The 21,306-nt window shown below is 42.2% G+C and overlaps 1 protein-coding gene across 1 annotated transcript in view; it reads left to right on the forward strand.

The window, feature by feature from the left end:
* The first annotated feature begins 2,259 nt into the window (after positions 1-2,259).
* CSMD1 (CUB and Sushi multiple domains 1) overlaps positions 2,260-21,306 on the forward strand; it is a 1,116,699-nt gene continuing 1,097,652 nt past the window's right edge. The window contains exon 1 of the mRNA XM_069851527.1: positions 2,260-2,326. Within this exon, the coding sequence (XP_069707628.1) occupies positions 2,260-2,326 (67 nt within the window). The remainder of the gene's footprint in view (positions 2,327-21,306) is intronic.

Genomic DNA, 21,306 nt, shown 5'->3' on the forward strand with positions numbered 1-21,306 from the left:
CACAGTAAGAAAAATACAGTCATTACTGTTCTCAACTAGACCCATGCAGCCATGAATGGAATTTATTTATGACTTCTTAACTTTTCAAACTCAATTGACAATGCAATGAAACAAAACTAAAAACCATTGTGATCTCTTTCGCCAGATTCAATGTTAAAATACCATCTTTTCAGAAATTTAAGCCTTAGACTACAGCAAAACAGAAATGAAGAGTTTCAGCTTAAGCTTAGGGACCATTTCGATCTTTCTCACCATCATAAGCTTATCCCCCCTAGTCTGCTGACAAGGAGTAAGTGGAAGATTATACAGAAGGAGCCGGAGCAGCTCCGACTAGGGAATTCCACACAGCAGCTTGGCTGCAGGATGTCTGGTACTAACAACTATTAGCATCATTTTACTTTCGCTAATGCAAAAACGAGTCCCCGAGGCGTTTTTTAAAATATGGATGAATACTAAAACTGCATCCCTGCTCTGGAAGTGCTCCGGCCCGGCTAGGGAGCACGGTGGGTTTGGGAATGAAGGGAAGAGCAGGCTAGGGATGGCAACAGAGACAGAGGGAGGGAAGGCTTGCCACGAGATGGCAGCAATGCTACATCTGTTTCCACATCTTGCCTGGCCCTGGAGATGGAGAGATACATATTTTGAGTGAGAATCGCAACGTTTATACATAAATACAAGCTTATTACAAAGTGTTCGGTGCCCATTCACCACCTTCATGCAGCTTACGATGAGAAAACAGCTTTGCCTGTTTCACCAGGAAAGAAAACTCATCATAAGTGAATAATTATAACCTTTAAACTACCTTTCCAAAGGTGTTCGCGTTTCTGTCTTTCCTTCTTAGGAGCCTTTGTATTTTAATTATGGATATAGATAAACATTAATTATGAAGCCAGGCCCAGTGTGCAGTGACAGTGACGATCTTTATGGTTCTTACTGGATTGAAAGTCAGGACTTTTTTTGCTACCCATTTACAGACAGGCCTGGTACAGAAGCCACTGTAGGCAGAAGGCATCACCTGCCAGGGCCATAGGGGGATGGGGACCTGGGACAGACCTGCCCTGGGCCATTTCTTCTCCCTTGGGATCAGGGAACCATCCCTGATGGGTCCAGGGTGGCGGTGATGGGGAAGGCTCCGTCTCTACAGTGCGTTCCCTGGTATGGGTTTGGGTTGGGAAAGGCAGTTAATGGCAGAAATTCCTCTTGGCAACAGGAACACTTGGGGAATGGCAACATAAAGACAAAGCAGCGCTCCTCAAGGAGACGCTGGCTCCAACCCTTTCCCTCGGGAACGACAGCTCGTTCCCATGAGCAACTTGGAAGGGGCGAGGAGGGCACGTTCTGGACCCCAAAGCCTTTTCTCCGCCAGCGAAGCAGCGGGGAGTTTCAACCAAGGCAGAAAAGACCTTTGAGACCATCGAAGTCCGACCTGTCACCCAGGAGCAGGGACCCGTAGCCCAGCACAGGCGGGGGAGCCCGGGGCCGGGGCAGCCCGGGGAGCATCCCCCGAGGCGACGTAGCCCCGGAGCTGCCGCACCGGCTCTGGGGGAGGGTGGGAAACCTTCTCCCTTGGGGCGGCGGCAGCGCCGGGGCGGCGGGGGGCTCGGCGGCTCGTCAGCATCCCCTTCCCCTCTCGGTGGGGATTGATGGTTGAGTCCGGCGGCGGCTCCTCGCGCGGCTGCCAGCCGCTCCGCCGCGCTGCCTGCGCCGCTCCTGCCGCGATCCCTCCCTCTCCTCTCCCCTCCTCCTCTTCCTCGCACTCCCCGCATCCCTCTCCTGCCGCCGCTGCCCCTTCTCCTCTCTCTCCCCTCTCTCTCTCCTCTCTCCCCGCCGCCGGCAGCCGTGGATGCTGCGCCGCCTCCTTCTCTCCGTCCCCTCCCTCCCCTGCGCGGCCGGCGGGGGCTCCGCGGGGCGCTGAGCGGCGCGGGACCGATGCTGCGAGCGGGAGCGACGATGCTGCGAGCGGAGCGGGAGCGGTGATGCGATGAGCAGAGCGCAGCGAGCCGCCCGCGCAGTCCTGCAGGAGGCGCCGGGCGCTGCGCGGCGCTCGGGACCCGGAGCGCTCCTCTCCGCCTCTCCTCGCCCCGCGCTGCTTCTCTGTCCTTAAGCCCTCGCTGCCGGCTCGGAGGACACGGTCGCAAGCCGAGAAGAGCCGCCCCGGTTTTGTGGGTTTTTTTTTTTTTTGGTTTTTTTTTTTTTAGTGCTTTTTTTTTATTTTATTTTTGGTGTGAGTGCATGTGTGTGTGTGGAATAACTGCAGACATGACTGCGTGGAGGAAATTCAAGTCTCTGCTGGTTTTCTGCGCGGGGCTCCTCACTGCAGCTCAGGGTAAGATTTGGGTTTCTTGCACTGGATTCGTGTCGGCTGTGGTTATGGCACTGATTTCATCCCCCCCCTCTCCATCACCATCAGCTAAGCTCTCTCCCTCGCTCCGTGTCTGCGCCGGGAACCAGCAGGCTCTCCCGAGCCCGGTCTCTCTTCAAACCCCGCATCCCTCCCGGTGTTCCCCGAGGGCTCTGCTCCCTGCTGACCGCGTCCCCCCCTCCCCCCGGGAGGAACCAGCCCTTGGAGTTGGGCAGCAGCCGCATCCCAGACCTGGAGTTTGGGACCATCGGCTCCTCAACTCGGTGCCGCGCGAGGGACAGTCCCCGGGCTGCCAAGTTTGGGCTCTTCCCCCTCCTCCCGCCTCCCCCGACTTTTTTTTTTTTTTTTTTTTTTTTTTTTTTTTTTTGCTCAGGGTGTGGGGGGAGAGAGAGGGGTGGGTGGCCGCGATGAGCCGCCCCCGCCTGCCTCCAGCCGCCTGCGCTCCCCGCAAGTTACGCGGAGGCGGGGATGGGGGTGCGGGGATGGGGATGCGGAGATGGGGATGCGGGGATGGGGTCCCCCCCCTCCGCCAGGTGCTCCCCTCTGCTCGGCGTGGGGTAGGGAGGGTCTCCCACCCCTCCCACCCGTCCCACTCCCTTCCCCGAGCTGGGTTTCTCCCTAAAAAAAAGCAATGGAGGAGAAACGAGTGAGGGTGACGGTGGAGAATTGGGTTACACAACTTAAGTGCTGGCCTCAGCCCCATCACTTGCCTCAGCGCTGGAGACAACAACTTCCCCATTATTCACTTCGCCTCTCGTTAGCCCTGCGCTTTTTCACGCGGAGAGACGCGTGTGTGAGAGAGAGAGGGAGGCTGAGCACCTGTCCCCGTCACAGCCTCTGCCTTCTCCCACCCCTCCTGCCTCTCCTGCCTCCGGGAGGACGGTTCCCCTCGCTGTCTGTGCTGCCTGAGGCTCCCTTAACCCCTTCCGAGGCGCTTTACATCCTTCCCACCATTTTATTTCTCTCATTGCTTGCTTTCTTAATTTTTTTTCCCCACGCGGGGGTGGATGGAGGCTGGAGCCTTCCCCGTCCTGCGGGTACCCGCGGCTCCTCCGTCCTCCCGGGCGGCACCTCGGGATGGATGCTCTCCCTCTCTCCCTCCCCCCCCGGCCGCTCTCAGCGGGGAGAGAGGCAGCTCAAGGCCAGCCCGGTGTGGGAACAGCCGAACCGGAGCTTTTCCCGGTCCGAGGGGAGCGCTTAGCGGCGGCTCCGCTCCTCCGCCCGCACCCACCGCTGCGGGGAAGCAGAGAAATCCCGGCTCTGCGGGGCTGGGAGGCTCCCGGCTCTGCGGGGCTGGGAGGCTCCCGGCTCTCCGGCGCTGGGAGGCTCCCGGAGAGCCAGGTCTGGGCTCGGCACACGCATCCCGGGGTTTTTTAGGGCTGCTCGAACTTCCAGCATCACCCGCTGGGTCCCCGGGCTGGGAGCGGCTCCCGGGGCGCCCCGACACCCTCCTCTCGTTTGTTAAATACACTCCAGCCGTCTGTGTCGTTTGACATTTGAGTGTTTTCCCTTCATGGCTGACAGCACATGCGAAAAGCTGGAGGCTGGACCGCGGTTATTGAGCGGAGATCCGACGTGGTTTGCTTACATACAAAGGGAACGTTGGGGCACTGCTCCGATGCTGCTCTGCAGAGTGTAATTATACCCCGCTTAATGGGAAGCAGCCACACACCTACTTAAAGGCTACGAACTGACTTAATATTGAAGTCAAACAACAGGTAGAAGAAGGGGAACCAGCGGGGACGTTTGACATAATTCTTTCCCCATTTGCCTTCCCAGGCAATAGAGCGCAGGTATCTATATTTAGTGAAAAGTAATCCTGAGGCTGAAATTACATTTATAGTTTAGAGAGTGAAAGAACTCCTTCCTTACTAACGTGGAGAGACTAGGCTTTCAGGAGCATGTAAAATTTTAATTAATAGATCCCAGAACTCTTTGTTTTACCAGTCCTTTGGCAGTCAAATAATTTGATAGACAAGGTTTTAGGAATATACCATGGTTTTGGTTGGTTTGGGGGTTTTGTGAGGAAACAAAAGTGCTGAATTCCTGAAGGTGTTGCCACAGGCGTTCCCTTATCTTTCAGTAAAATGAGAGGTGGGCTGCTTTCCTCATTGTTCCTTGTCATGAAATGAAATGGAAACCCTTTGTGGCTGTGCAATTTTCTGTAACTTTCTAAACAGGCAAGAAAGGATGAAAATGAGCATACGTCACCGTTCATTCTGGTAGACTTGAGGTGCAGTTCTATAAATTTCTTTGGACTCATTTTGTCTGACTGATGCATCTGAATGTTTTGGAAAACATTTAGGGGATTCTTCCCTCTTCATTATGTCAAGGGAAGTTGGTATGGAGTCATTTAAAGGAACCACTTTCCTAGAAACCACCCTATCGTAGTGGTAATGCTTCAACAAGACAGGCAGCATGGTGTTTGGCTCTGCATGTTAAGATGGGCTTGTTTATAGAGCCATTTGCTAATTCTGATAGGTTATATCCTAGCAAAAGCAAACATTAAAACCCCCTGTTGATGTACTTGAAACATAAAACGCATCAGTATCATTTCTGTAAAAATTCATACTGCTAGGGGTGTTAGATTTAGGTGGAACTCAGACTGAAATTCAAAATAAAAGATTAAAATTTTTTTTTGATGTGACCTGGCGGGGGGGGGGGAAATCTGTGGATAACCCGCTTTCAAAGTAGAAATACGTGTTGCTTAATACTTACAATTGTCCTGGTACGTTGCTTTCGAGATCATTTCCTGAACTTGTTCAGGTAACCAAATACAACATCTTCACTGTCGCCTAACTGCCTCCAGTAAAAAGTGTGTAAGTATGCTTATGCGCGGAGGTATCGTTCAGATGAGTGGAAGTAGCAAAGGAAAGACAATTCTATTCTTAAGTTTAATCCATACTGTGAAAGGACTCCCACACCTACAGCTTAGGATTTTGTTAAAAAAAAAAAAAAAGAGAGAGAGAGAAAAAGAAATAAAACTCAAAACATTTTATGTGCTGCTATCACTTTGTCAAAATAATTGCTATGACTACATCACGTGAAGTTACTACTATGTTCAAGGTCTACTCCTGTTGGACTGAGAGTGTTTGTCTCTTTTAAAGTCATGTATTTTCTCTCTCTCTAGTGCAATGTTTCTCAAACTGTGAAGCTGGTCTCTCTAGAGAGGCTTTTTTCTCTTTCAGGGAAGACTAAAGCAATTCTAGGGAAAATAAATGGGAAAAAAAAGATTTTTTGAAAGAACATGGGAGCTAGGTGTTGAATATCCAGCTGCAAAACCCTCTATTCTGTGGATTCATTCCCAACCCCAGCCCAGTGAGGAAATGGCCATAGGAAGGAGGAGAACACCCAGCTCTGAGCACATAATATTTTAATTTAAAAATGCATTTACATTTTGGTAAGATACGTAGCTTTCACAATTTTCCAAGATATGTTTATAATGACCTTAACTCTGCATGAGAATAGGAAATATGGTCAACTTGAATATAATACAGTGTAGAGCATACCCATTCAACTAAGGTTCCCCAAACAATCATTTTAGACCTTTGAACACATAGATGAGGTTTGAGCTCACATCACCAGCCAGTACCGGGTTATCAGTTTCTCTGTGGGTGGGATACACACGCTGATGTGTGTGTAAGAGGATACTCATGTGAGGAGATGGGGACAATGCTCAAGCACATGGAGGTGTGAGCACACGTGACTTTCAGGACATAGCGACATTTGTGAGGGCACTTCAGCACTGTCTGTGATCTGGTTGTATTGGAACCATTCTGCACATTGTTTTTACTGACTGTCACTCCTGTGTCCCTTTACACAGACCTATATGATTTTCATCAGGCATGGGCTTTTGGTTGGGGGGAAGGCAGATGTCATTTTTTTTTTGCCTGTACAGACTGCTTTTTCTATTCAAGTGTGGAATCTACCTCTTTGTCTTATTATTACTTACTATAGAGTAGGATCATTACACATGCTTTAATATATGTGAGTTTTTAACAGACATCCACGAGACTTTAGCTTCAATACCATTTACATTCACAGAAACTTTGGCTTCGCTGAATTAGGAAAAATCTGAAGCTGTAAATATTTTAAACTGAAACCAATTCATTCAAGATTCACCATGCTCTGTAGAAAGGCTGAAAAACCCTAGGGACCACCGATCTCAACTTCTTAAAGACACGTCATCTGTACACAGTCACAATGAAGTTCCTCTTGCGATCTTTCCTCGGACAAGTAACTACTCCACAGTGTGACTGTGTAAAGCCTCCAATGAATCTAGAGATACAATATAATTTGATTTTGCTCAAATCTGTATTGAACTGTCGTGTCTTTGGCTATGATGACATAGTTCTGCCAGTAAACAGCTTTAAGTATAAGCACAGATAACTCATTGTGGTGCTGGGCTGCCTGTAACCAGCAGAGGGATGCAGTATAGAAAGGGGAATTGCTGGTTTTGCTGTGCAACCCACTGAAGCAGTAGTATAAATATGAGATATGATCTCTAATATACTCGAGCATACAACTGGATTTAAATCAGGGTTACCGAATAAGAATTAGGCCTCTAGTTCTCCATGTGGCTGCAAAATTAGCCAGATTAGACTGAGCCTAATTGGATGTTCTTCCAGTTTCTGCAGTGAATAAAGAATAAGTATCGTATGGAAATTCTCTTCATGTGTATGAATCACTTTCTTTTGCTTCGATGTTTTACTTTTCTACGTCAGTTGCAATTTCCTTTAAACCATTTTTATCAACCAGTAACTTTTGAAATGGGGAAAAATGCCATTCATGCCTGAGGAAAACTGTGAGATCTTACTTTGTCCTCACACATCTCTGTTCTGACTGGATGAAAGGCTTCATTCCAGCAGTGACATTCCTATTGCATTTAAGAAAATACACACTATATTTGTCATAAGCATTTCTCAACAGAATAACTGCTTAAACAAATTACTGGGATTATTGCTAGTGTTATATTGATACACAAAGGCAACATTTACCAGTTGTCTGTATTTAGTAACTGAATGGTAAATGGAGGTGTGCGTGCAGTGAAAAGAAAAATACTGCATCATATTGCCAATAACAAGTCTTACTTGCTTAGAGATGATCTTTTCTTTATCTCTCACTCATTAAAGAAAACACAAATCAACCAGACAATAGGGTTTTTCTGCCATTTTTACCCAGAGTGCACGTTCACTTAAAAGTACATAGCAAGATTTAATGACTGTTATATTGCTGATGATTAATCAGAATTCCTCTTGATTAATCAGAATATCATCAATGATTTGCTGTTGGGAAAAGATAATAAAAAATATCACAGCTTCTTGCAATTATAGTAATGCTATAATTTCCAGCATAAAATTAATCAGTTTATTACAGCTTTATAATTATTAAATTATGCACTTTAACAATACATTCATGCATATTCTGAAATACTGATTCTACCTCTTTCAGCTTCATTTTTTGAGTCATCCCTGTCAAGTAAAAGGTAACTTCAGGCAGCTGTGTGGGCCCTATTCTGCTTCAGTGAAACCCAAAATTTCTATTGATTTGAACAGTAGCTGGATTGGCCAGTTTTGAAAAGATTGTACTCTGAATAAGGCAGACGCGGTGGATACTGCAGCTGGATAGTGGAGCCAGATCCCGTCTAATATGAGATCTCATGACTGGGAACTTCTGACAATGTTATACATCCATGTAAAACTGAAAAAAGGAAAAAAAATGGATGAATCTGAGCCCTTGATAATATTAAAAGATTTATATATTTATGGAAATAACTTGTTTTTAAATGGCATCTCTGATATCTCAAATATGGTTTTGTCTGACTTCTACCGTGATTCCTCTTTTTTTTTTTCCCTCAGCTCTTTCCTTAAAGAAACTATTAAGGATAATATACAGAGAAACCTAGTATCATTTTAGTCTTCAGATGTTTTCTGTCTCTCCTATAGTATCCCATGGATACTGAAGTACAGGATCATGTTCCGTATTCATGTCTCTGTTGTACAGTGGCTTTTCAAAAGAAACGTTTGCAGCAGTGCAGCTGAGACAGAGCTGAATAAATAATAATGAATGAAACCTTGTGTGCAGTGTTTGTTTTGCAAACTTGCATAAAATATAGTCAGCATTTTAAAATTACAGTTTGCAGCATTGCTTCACACCTTATCCTCAGTTTCAAGGTGATGGTTTATCGTGCAATTTTACCAGCGTATGAAGCCTTTCTTATTTCTTGCCTCAGTTTTCAGTCTTTTTTATTAGTGAAAGCCATTTCTAAATGTATATTGGAGCTTTCTTATTGAAATTGTGTCACAATTCTGTTGTTTTCAGCAAGTCCTTGACTCCTGTTAGAAAGTAAATCTAGGGCTAGAGTAAGAACTTCGCCTGATCTTATGATCTGCAGATCAAATGTAGCCAGGATATATAATACTTCATAAATAATTATTTAATTATTTTGACCTGCATTACTTGTCGTGTATAGTTCACATACAAAACCCAAGAGTTCCGACATGCATTGCTTACACTGGTGCTGAAACACCAGCAACGCACAGTGCAACTGGCCTTGCTCTGTGTTTGAAGCTTAGGTTCAAGGATGAGCCTAAACACAATGGGGACACAACCAGGATATTTTCTCTTTTAAAATCTGGCTCCAGATGTAGCTTGGATTTAAAGCATCTTCACTGTGCTTGCAATGTCTGCTGCTGAAATAGATGGGGGAGCTTCACTCACTTTGCCTAGTGGATCCAAAACACATGAACCAGGGCTCAGGTTTGCTTTTGCATGATGTACTTGAGCTAGAACTTGAATTTTACGAATGCACCAGGGCTCAATCTGAACTCATGGTGCATATAATGCAGATTGAGCTGTAGCTTGGGACCCACATCAGACTGCTGGTGCCCAACACAGCTGGAGGAGCAAGGAACAGGGAGGTGATTCTGCTGAGAAGCAGCTGATGTTGCGAAGCAGGTGGCTAAGCACTACAGGAATACACAAGATCTTGTGGAACCTGCCTTGCCCTGAACCTTAGAAAATGAATGCAGGTGACAGATGATAAGAAAAAAGGAAGGAAAAAAAAAAATTGATGCTTCTTGCACAACAGTGAAGCTCTTGAAAAGAACATTTTGAGAAAAAAAAATCAAAGTGTTTTGACTTATTTTTAGACTTAATTTTTCATGCTTCTGGTTGTGAAAAAATGGTCATGACAAATCACACTGTTCTCACTAATGTCTGTGGGATATCAATCCAGAATCTGACTGCTCCCAAGTGACTAAGTAGACTATTTTAGCTCTGCCCCAGCAGCCAAATTCTCTATTGGTATCCTGCTGATTTTTTCCTATAATACATAGATTGAGTCATACTAAGCATTTTTTAGGGGGGGAAGCTGTTTTATAATTCACTTTTAGAGCATCAGTACAATCAAACAACTGCGAACATCACAATCAGTGATCCTCTGCATTTGCAGACATCTCTCTTGAGAAATTAAATTCATTATCTTAGCACATGAATATCCCCAGTGCATGCTTTGACCCATTGTTTGCAGTGTCTCTAACACTGAAGAATGTAGTGTTAATAGATTTTATGAAGTCAACAGTGGCAGCAGTAGTAGCATTTTGATTGTGAGCTATACTCAGCTGGCTATTTTGGCCTTGCTTTTCTATGAAACTTACATAGGGGAGGCTTTATCGTGGTATTTAATTAACAGAAATGCAAATGCTGATACTTTCCTTTCTTTTTTTCCAGGTACGTAACGTAGTTATCTTGAAACAAGTCTGCCAGTTTGTAGAGAAAAAACATTCTGCTGTGCAGAACTAGGTGTGTTGGATGTAGACTCTAGTTGTCAGCTGAATAATTTGGTTTGCTGTATGTCAGAATCTGACCAGTTAGAAAAAAAAAAAGAAAATATATAAATGTCATTAGCCTTAATGGACTTGGAATCTAGCCTTTATTATAGCCACATATCACACAGAGAACTTGCAGTAAAACAAGGGTGCTGGAACAGATATAATAATACTAAAGATAATTAAAACTCTTAGTTATTAATCTGAAATGCTATGCAAACAGTTGCAGAAATGCCGTTTACTTTGAAGGTACATGATGCCTCAATATTTTTGACCTTTTCTTTAAGTGCATCTCACTCTACTGGCTTTCAATAGTTATATAATTTATTTGCTTCTGAGGAGAGATTAAGCTTTAATTGCTTTCTTTAGCAACATTTAGTAAACACACTGATAGCATGGAGATGATCTATGCAAACAGCAAAGAAGGATTTCTTCAACTCATGTTGCCATGACGATCTAGATTTTTCCTGTCAACTCTTGAAAAGCTCCAAAATAATTTCTTTGAAGCAATGAATCAGGGAATATTTTGGAAATTGAAGGTGCTCTCCTTTTTCAGTTTAGTATCATTTAAGACAGTGATGGGCCTGACCCAAAAGATTTTAAAATCCATGAACAGGAAATAGTTCAAAATCTAGAACATGATGAAGCTCTCTTCACGGAGCTCTCTTCATTTACACCAGCAGAGAAGATAATTTAAGATGCATTATCCAGTGATTTAGATTTCGTTTATTAACTGTATAATGAGGATAAATAGTCATAATAAAACCAGTAATGGATAATGAAGAGTGGAGAGGCCAGTTTATAGTTGTCATTTATATCATGACGATATTTTATCTTGCAGCTATTTTAAGGAAATTAGATTACAGAAGGATTATAGAACAAAGAAGGACTAGTAATTTTATTTTTGTTACAGTTCCAATTATAAAATTAGTCCAATGAATGAGAAGTAAACTCAAAAAGCTGTTGTCCACATATTTAAATCGTTATCCAAGATACTTCCCATGTACAATCTTATTACTAATCGAGCTGAACTTCCCTCTTTCAATTTGTTTTAAATGAAATAGATTGTTTTGAAAATACCTAAAGTTAGTCCAAACCACTTGAATTTAATTCTTAAAAAGTAAGTTACTGGCTTAAAGAGGAATTTCTTAGGTTGCTGTTAGCAGTGAGGGAAAAATGGTAAAAGAAAAGAAGATAATGTGAAGTGCTGTTTCTGCTGGGTAAATAAGTTTCTCTGTATAGAAGACAAGAAAAGTAGCTCAGTAATGGTTTTCTTTTTAAAATGTTCCTGGCAGATGATGGCTACTGAGTTGGTGTAGTTTGTTTACCGCTTTGCAATGGATTTGAGATGAGTCATATCACATTGGAAGGAAAATGGAGAAGTTGTTTTGTCAAAGTGAATTCAGTTTTCCTTTTTTTCATATATACTCAAATTATTAGTTCTCTTTAAACAGACACCTAATTGGTTTTTTTGTTAGTGTTGATTCCTGTTGTGTCCATAATTCCAAGTTCCTGTTGCTAGAAATGATAAGTCCAGATCTGTAATTTCTGTATACTGAATAAGGTGACTGAGCTCTGGAGTCCCCTTCCAGTTAGCCTTGTGCATCTTCTTTACAGTACTAGTCATTTCATCATCAAACTAGTTTGGACTGCAGTAATTTCAGCCTCTACAAGCATAGTTATTTCTCACAGACCTTTCTATCCCCTTGTCTTCAAAGTGGGAGTTGACTGAGTAAGGACCATAGGACGAGTCGTCAAGTTTTCATGTTGTAGAGAAAGCTTTATTTCTGTCTTACTTCCTTACTGACTTATACAAAGTCCACTTTACTGGCAGTGCATCTCAAGTGTATCCACAACCTATTAAGGTAAAATGGTACTTACTTACATGAATATTTGATAAAGAAACAGACTTATGGATGAAAAACACTTATGATGCATTAGGTCATACGCATTCAGTATGAAAACCAACCTCCTTTTTCCAAAATACCTGATGAGGAGAACAGTCATTTATTGAATAGAAGAACACATATATACTGAACACTAAAAGCGTCTGTTTGAGCTCATTTTGCCTGAAAAACGAGTTTTAGTGCAAAGTTCAAGGATGCTGGGAACGGGGAGGAAGCTACTGTTTATTGTCAAGATCCTAGATTTGTATTGTTACCAAAAATTGCCAAATATCTGTGCTTCTCATTAACTCGAGAGGAAACTGGAGATCTCAGCAATTTTGTATGTCAAGGAGTTTGTACTGTACTTATATTTACATTAGAGAATCATCATAATCTGAATGAAACATAGTGCTTTAAAGAGAGAGAATGTACAACAATGTACAGCATTTACTACTATTATATCTGTTAAATCCCAGGTAATATCTGACTTAAGCAGTTTCCAAATCTGGAATTATTGTGGGTTTTTTTAAGAAGGAGAGGTTCCTAAGAATAAGTTGTGGTTTGTTTTTCTTTAAAACTGTTGTAATTATTAGGTAATTATTTACGTAGCACCTTCCCCTCCGCCCTCTTGATCTGATGTACCATGGAATAAAATGTTTGTGATTACAAAGCAAACATTAAAAGCAACAGCAAATCAGAATTTGGAGTGAAGCCAACTCATAGACTGCTGCCTATATTAGATAATGGAAGCTGTTGTCCTGGCCCAAAATTAAAAGCAATCAGTTCCACCTCCACTTTATTTCCTTAATGAGTATCTGTAATTTTTACTTTTATCCCACGTTGATGGTAACTAATTGCAGTTCCTTGGGGGTCCATTTTTCTTTCTTAGAAATGGGCCGTTTGTAAGGGGTGAGGCAGTACTTCACAGCTGTGGCGGAAAGAAAAGATATCTACCTAATTTTGCCACTGTAAAATAGGCACCAATCTTCTTTTGATATTTTCATACATTGCTCTGCAGACCATATTTGCAGGATGGATAGATTTGTGCAAATGTTTTGAATGTGCTTTGTCACACAGCACTGTTACATTCAGGTACAGTTTCGTAAAGAAAAAGCATTTTTTGCAACTGTCTCAATAGCTGTTTGCTTCTCAGATCTACTCAGTCACACTGCTGTTGTCTGGGTGCTGTTCCAAAAGAGTCATGTGCATGAGGATCAGGTCCCCTCAGGGGAAAAAATCAATTAAAAAAAGAAACTACCCTTTGATGCCAGAAAGATAATGTACTGCCCACTGTGAAAAAATAAGCTATTGTGGTGACAGAGACTGTGCCAGGTGAGGAATAAGCATTCAGCACAGAGGGCAACACAGGCAGCTGATGGAAATCATTCTTATATTTCATTGACACACTCGCCAATAGTACCAACTGAGGAAGATAAGCTATCTAAAAAAATCCCTAACAACCCAAACCCCTACATGTGAAAAAGAATGACAGCATGTAATGGTGGTTTCAGTCAGGACTGTTTTATTTTTTTAAATCAATCCTTACTCTTGCCCTCTCCCGCTCAATTGTTTTCTAGGATTTCTATTATTGTATTTATTCTTTAAATTTGACTTCAAGTAATGAGATGTGCAGATTGTGATTTGTTAATTTGCTTTATAGTTAATCCCAGAGTGTAAGGACCCATCATGCAAGGTATGATATAAACAGAGAGAATGATATGGACAATGTGGACAACATTGTGAAGGCAACTCAGGTTTGGGGAGTGTTATTTCCTGTTGAAGGAGAAGTCTGGCTGGAGAGCTGCCTGGAGGAGAAAGACCTGGGGGTGTTGGTTGACAGCGACTGAACATGAGCCAGCAGTGGCCCAGGTGGCCAAGAAGGCCAATGGCATCTTGGCTTGGATCAGAAACAGCGTGACCAGCAGGTCCAGGCAGGTTATTCTCCCTCTGTACTAGGCACTGGTGAGACCGCTCCTCGAATCCTGTGTTCAGTTCTGGGCCCCTCACCACAAGAAGGATGTTGAGGCTCTGGAGAGAGTCCAGAGAAGAGCAACAAAGCTGGTGAAGGGTCTGGAGAACAGGCCTTATGAGGAGCGGCTGAGAGAGCTGGGGGTGTTTAGCCTGGAGAAGAGGAGGCTGAGGGGAGACCTCATTGCTCTCTACAACTACCTGAAAGGAGGTTGTGGAGAGGAGGGTGCTGGCCTCTTCTCCCAAGTGACAGGGGACAGGACAAGAGGGAATGGCCTCAAGCTCCGCCGGGGGAGGTTCAGGCTGGACATTAGGAAAAAATTTTTCACAGAAAGGGTGATTGGGCACTGGAACAGGCTGCCCAGGGAGATGGTTGAGTCACCTTCCCTGGAGGTGTTTGAGGCACGGGTGGATGAGGTGCTGAGGGACATGGTTTAGTGATTGATGGGAATGGTTGGACTCGATGATCCGGTGAGTCTCTTCCAACCTGGTGATTCTATGATTCTTTGATTCTATGGTTCCTGCATCACCAGAACCAAGAATCAATGGTTGGAATTAGACGATCTTTGAGGTCCTCCCAAACCATTCTGTGATTCTAAGAAATAACCCCTCATCTTCTGAAACTTAGCCCGTAGCAGCTTCATGCTGAATTGTATTTTATAGAGGACATAGACCAGATAGGATCACTCTCATTCATCAATAATTATTGAAATTTTTTTCTGATCTCCATTACTCTCGTACTGGAAAGCACTGCATAGTCACCTTCCCTTATTGTCCCCAGTTACAAAGGCTGGTGTCTTGCTAAGCAGAACCGATAACACAGCTCAAAACTTCAACTTTCTGATGGCAAGCGCTCGCAGTGAAAGCCCTGGTGCCACCACTGTGTAAGTCTGATACGTGGTCTGGTAAATAACGACAAGGACATGTGTGGTCATGGTAGTTCAATTGCTGAGGTGATACACAGGCTTTATGCTGACGTGCTGAAAATAATGGCTTTTATCTCATAGGGTGGGCAGAGCTGGCACCATCAGATTTGCAATATTAGGTACTATTTCTCTTTCCCCCTATTTTTTCTTCAAAATTTTCCTTTTGTAGACCTTATCTTTCTTGTTCCAGTCTCTCTATAATATTCTTCTCTGCTGAAGGAGTTGTTATGCTCCAAGTGGCTGTTTAATGTTCTCACGGAGAAAGCACCCAGGGTCTAATCTGTGATGACTTCAGCACTAGGAGCAACCAGCACAAAGGCTGAAGATGGGCACAGGACACACTTAAAACTTGAAGAACTAAGTCAGGGACATAAGCTGTGCCCAGATTTTGTTTAAGTCCCATGACTTTGGTTAAGTTTTAGTCTTCACATATTTAAAAATGCAGGAAGTGTCACATCAAATCAGACCAAAATATCCTCTCTCTGACAATGGCCATTAGCAAATGCATAGAAAAAATGCAGGAAACAAGATACAGCCTTATATTTTAGCAGCCTCCGGCCAGTTTAGGGAACTCTTAGCCGGAGGTTGCATCTATGTTCAACATCCATCAACAAATTAACCTTCATGAATCTCTTCTTGAACCTATTCATAATTCAGACTACTACACTGTTTTCTGACAATCTGTTTTACAATTTAATTCCTACTGTGTAGAGAAGCACAGCAGTTTGCTTGTTTTAAAGCTTCTACCTGCTCCTTTTCCAAAGCAATTCCTGCCCTTTGGAAATACTTCACCCTCCACAGAACTTTGCATCTGATAGACAGGAAGGGATGATATGAATTCATAAGTTACACACTTTTCCTATGCACACCTAAAAATTCCATATGAACGTTAATGCTAAGTAATTCCAAGTAATACTAATATATGACTCCCCAATGCATTTCTGATGATTTTTAACTATCATGATGTTGTAGTCAGTGTTGCTGTTGCACTTAAAAGAATAACAGCCTGTATTTCATTATATAGAGCTACTTTCCTTTATCCTACCATCTCATTACCTATGTCTTTATTCTCATCAATGACTAATTGATTGTTTGCTTTCCAATAAATAGTAATCAATATGACAGTGATGGTCAGCATTTTGGCCTATGAGTGTTTTCTAGAGGGACAAAAGAGGAAATGTTTAGAAAATTAAGTCCTCGTAAAAAAAAATACAACAAAACAGGTGTTTAATGAGCTCTTCCACTGACATCGATTTCCATGGAGTTTGTTAATAGTTCACTGATAATAATAATGATCACTGTACGATAGCTTCATCTTGTGTACATGTTATAATTTGCCCCTTCGTGGTCAGCCAGCCCAAGTCCAATGTATCACTGGTCACAATTCATATCTTGATGGTGTTTTCTTTCCTGGGACAATAAGCAAAAAACCCTGTTTAAAACTGGTATGGGATGTGACAAAATTTAATGATGGGATCTAGTGAAAAATTGGGTTTTGGAGATAAGAATTCCTGTTAGAAAAGTTTTGGGAAGAAGTCTGTTATACTGAGAATACAGAAACTCTATTATCCTTCTAAATCAAGCAATTTTCCCTCACTCTGCCCTGGCTCAAGACACAGACCTAGAACAAATTGCAAAAATATGAGAATAACGTGGAAAATTCTACCCCTGGACAGAGGCTTGTCTCAAATCTTAAAACATGCAAATATTACATGAGCTGAGCTCTGTAGGTTTCTAGTTTTAGATTCATATTAGAAAATTTGTCACTGTGCAAAAAAGAATCATTTCTCTTGTTCCCTAAGGCAGTAGCCTTCCTACATGTATTTAAGCAGACTCTGAATGGGATGTACAAATTCTGTCCTTCCTCTTTATACTACCTCTTTCTCTCAGGACTGTCTGCCAAAAAGTCTGTCAGCATTATAAAAACGAAACAAAGTGATGCAAATAAATACTTAGGAAAAGAATAGCTGATCATTATAAACAAGAGTAGCATGAGACTGAAGAAAACAGACTATAATTGATGTTAGTAAGTGTGCCATAACTGTTCTTACTCTTTTCTGAAAGGTCCTACTTCATTTCCATAGAAGAGAAATTTCTGTATATTTCTTGACATAGCATATTCAGGAAAGGAAGGTGTTAATTACTCCTGTCCTGTGCAAACAAAATCATTGTTTAGCTTTAGAAAATAAGTTTCAGAAAGATAACTGGAAAATGACTACATCTGGGCAAGAGGTAATGTATCTGAAGTATTGCAATCTGAATTTTCAATGAGACAAGGGAAAGACTGCGTTCTTTGAGTAGTACTGTTTTAATGGGACAGCAAAATTATTTTTCAAGCAAGTTTTGTTTTCTGCTAGATTCTTAAAATATCAAATATTTTTTATAATGACAAAATAAGCATCTAAAGACCATGATCAAATATTAAGTTTAAAAAAAATATCGTGTTTAATTAAAAAGCATTTGCTTATTTTAGGTAGCAATACTTTATGCTGGTTTGGGATGACTTAATTTGTGTAGTACTTTGTTAATATGTTACGAACTACTTTTAAGTATTTTAAGAATTACTCATTTGATCATAAGAAAAATACCATATAGAGTATCTCAACCACCTTCATTAAAGGATCAGATGGCATGCCATTTAGTTGCTTGAATAAGAATAGTGCTTTTGCAGAGAATATTATTAGAGATTTTGCTGATAAACTGTAGCATTTCTTACTGTTATGTTGCTGGCATACTCCTTCAATATTCTTTTCTCTGTGTAGAATAATTTTTTGTTAGTCTTGCATATGTACCTGAAAATTTCAGAAAATAAAAGCCTGCTGATTATTCTTACGCAATATAATATAACTTATTAATTCAAGAGCTAGATCTGATATGTGCTGAACTCTCCAGTTCCTAATTAATTTCATGGATGTTGAGGACACTCGGTGGTAAATAAATACACAGAAGAATTTAAGCATCAAGCTCTCCCTTTATTGTGAAGATTCCTACATCTAGTATCTAGATTACTGAACTACCATTCAACATCCACTTTAACCCCAGAAACACCCTAATTTACACATGCTTATTTTTCATTAGAAAATGTCCTTTGAGCATAAAATTACATTTCTTGGCATACTCAGAATGGTTACATGCTGTCAATTTGTGCAAGACTGTTATTGAACAGTTGTTATAGTCTTCAGTGAATATAGATGCTCTTCCATAGGGATAAAATTGCTTGGCTTTCTTTAAGTGCGCCTGCCAACTTTGGCCTTACATAAGACATTCTTGGGGGTGGAAGTGATGCCCTCTCATTTTCCCACAGTAGACGGAGTAACTTAACAGTTGGAGCACTTAGCTAGGTTGTGAAAAAAATCAACATTCAGCAGCCTCTTCCTTGAGAAAGTGAAAGCCTCTCTCATCCTTCTTTTCTGGCATGTTCTGTGACTTCCCCCGCTGGTGCTGTGAATGTTTCCTGTTACAGTTTACTTTTGGGGTAGAATTATTCAATTATTCTATGAATAATGGAACTGTAAGTAGTCTACCTGGAGTACTACTCTGGGTTTCATTTGCCAGGAAGTACCTAAAAGAGAGGTGCTGCAATACCTATTTTCATCTTGTTACAGGAAATAATCAATAGCTTGTATTATTCGGGACTTGACAATCATTATGTTATAAAATCTACAAAGAAATCTTACCAAAAAAATATGCTATTGTCAGAGTGTTTGTTTGATTTGTCCTGTGGTTTATATTCATTTTACCTAGGCAAAATATGTTTTTTTCTTTTAGTGCAAAGTTTGCAGGGCTGCTTAACTTGTAAGATACCTGCCAGATCTCTGCTGACATCATTGGTATTGGAAAGATGAAAAAAATCAGGTCTAGGTGTAATGCTTCCATTTGGATTTGCATGCATTAGTCTTATGATCACCTTCTGTGACAAGGTGACTCACTTAATAGATGAGGGAAAAGCTATGGATATAGTGTCCTTGGACTTCAGTAAAGCCTTGGACTTCAGTAAAGCCTTTGACACCGTGTCTCACAGCATTCTGCCTGCAAAACTGGCTACCACTGACCAGGGCAGGTGCACACTCTGCTGGGTTAAAAACTGTCTAGATGGCTGGGTCCAAAGAGTTGTGATAAATGGAGTTAAATCCAGTTGGAGGTCGATCACAAGTGGTGTTCCTCAGGGCTCGGTACTGGGTCCAGTCCTGTTCAATATCTACAATGACCTGGATGAGGAAGTTAAGTGCGCCCTTAGTAAGTTTGCAGATGACACTAAACTGGGAGGAAATGTCGATCTGCTTGAGGCAGGGATGCTCTGCCAAAGGATCTGAAAACAGGATGGATCCATGGGCTGAGGCCAAAGGGATGAGGCTTAACAAGGCCAAGTGCAGAGTCCTGCGCTTAGGACACAACAACCCCGTGCAGCACTACAGGCTTGGGGAAGAGTGGCTGGAAAGCTGCTTGGCAGAGAAGGACCTGGGGCTGTTGGTTGACAGCGACTGAACATGAGCCAGCAGTGGCCAATGGCATCTTGGCTTGTGTCAGAAACAGTGTGGCCAGCAAGATCAAGGAAGTGACTCTGCCTCTGTATTCGGCACTGGTGAGGCCCTGTATCAAATACTGTGTTCAGTTTTGAGCCCCTCGCTACAGGAAAGACATTGAGGTCTTGGAGCCTGTCCAGAGAAAAGCAATGAAGCTCGTGAAGGGGTTGGAAGACAAGTCTTATGGGGAGCTCCTGAAGAAACTGGGGTTGTTTAGCCTGAAGAAGAGAAGGCTGAGGGGAGATCTTATCAGTCTACAACTGCCTGAAAGGAGGTTGTAGTGAGGTGGATGTTGCTCTTTTCACCCAAGTGACACAAGATAGGACAAGAGGGAATGGCCTCAAGCTGCACCAGGGGAGGTTCAGATCGGATAGTAGGAAAAATTTCTTCACTCAAAGAGTTATCAAGCACTGGCAGAGGCTGCCCAGGGAGGTGGTTAAGTCACCACGCATGGAGGTGTTTAAAAGTTCTGTAGATTAAGTGCTTAAGGATGTGATTTAGTAACGGACGGGTACGGTTGGGCTTGATGATCTCAAAACTATTTTCCACCCTAGGGATTCTATGTTCCAGTGATTCTTATGGTGCCCAGTTACAATAGTAAAGAATATAGTATAAGTACATGTGTGTACATGTGCCTGAGAGAAAGAGGGAATTGCAGTGTTTTCAGTCTCTTGTGGAGTTAGCTTCAAAGTTACCTTTCACTGTTCTTCAAGTTTTGTCCATTTTGTAATCATGTAAAAAACTTCCCCTTGGTTTATGAGTGCAGCAGTCCCAGCAAGCTGGTGCCAAACAGGGGGATGCCACGTCTGAAATAATTAACCCTAACCCATTGAATTTCTGCTGCTCAAGTCCATAACCTTGAACTTCAGCCACTGATTTCTGAAAAAAAATGGAGTGATGTGCTGGCAGTATATTGCCTTGCTTATCAGCTGCAACATTACATGGGTTTTCACCTCAAGGTGCAGGGAGTAACGGTAATCAAGACTGGAGGCCACAGATGTGTGAATTTGTCACTAAGTCCATTTCCCTCAGGATGACACATTGCATTTTGGCTCCCTGTAAGAGGAGGAATGCATTTGGAACAGCTTTTCATAGCTATTCCACTGGGTTGAGCGTTACAGCACCCTGGAGAATTGCTTCCCACCTCCATGAATGCAAAGTAACCAAGATTTGTTGAATTTTACCACTCTTTATTGACAACAACAGTTCATTCCACTTTACTGCATGTAATAAAATAGCACGTACACATGAACACAAAAAACCCACCACCACCACCAAAAGAAACAACATGAAGTACATATTTTTTGCGATTTTCATTTTTTCTCATCTAAACCAACTTTGGAAACATACTTTTAAACAGCTAGTGAAGAACTCAAAGGGACAAAATGCTACTTAGTGACAAAATTTAAACCAGATCTGTCTAGGAATTATTTTTAAAGATTGAAGAAAAGCAAGGAAATTTTCTTTCTTCAAAAAAGGTTAAAGACTATCCAAGAAACTATACGTGAGTGAATTTAACAAGGGTTGTGGGGAGAATTAAACTACCATAAGGAAGTGTGAAAGAACAGCTTGAAAATCAGTTTGATTAAGGATAACCAGCATAGATTCAGGCAGGGGAGGTCATGCTTAACTAACCTGCTGGAGTTCTTTGAAGACATTTCTGCCACTGTAGATAAGGGAAATTCAATGGAGGTTGTCTACTTGTAAGCCTTTGACAAGGCAGCCCATCTAAGATTAATGGCTAAGAGAAATCATCATGAAGGCCAAGAAACTGGGATGTAAAACTAGTTTAAGTGTAGGTCACAAAGGGAA

This window comes from Phaenicophaeus curvirostris, chromosome 2, assembly GCF_032191515.1.
Source record: "Phaenicophaeus curvirostris isolate KB17595 chromosome 2, BPBGC_Pcur_1.0, whole genome shotgun sequence".
Classification (NCBI taxonomy): domain Eukaryota; kingdom Metazoa; phylum Chordata; class Aves; order Cuculiformes; family Cuculidae; genus Phaenicophaeus; species Phaenicophaeus curvirostris.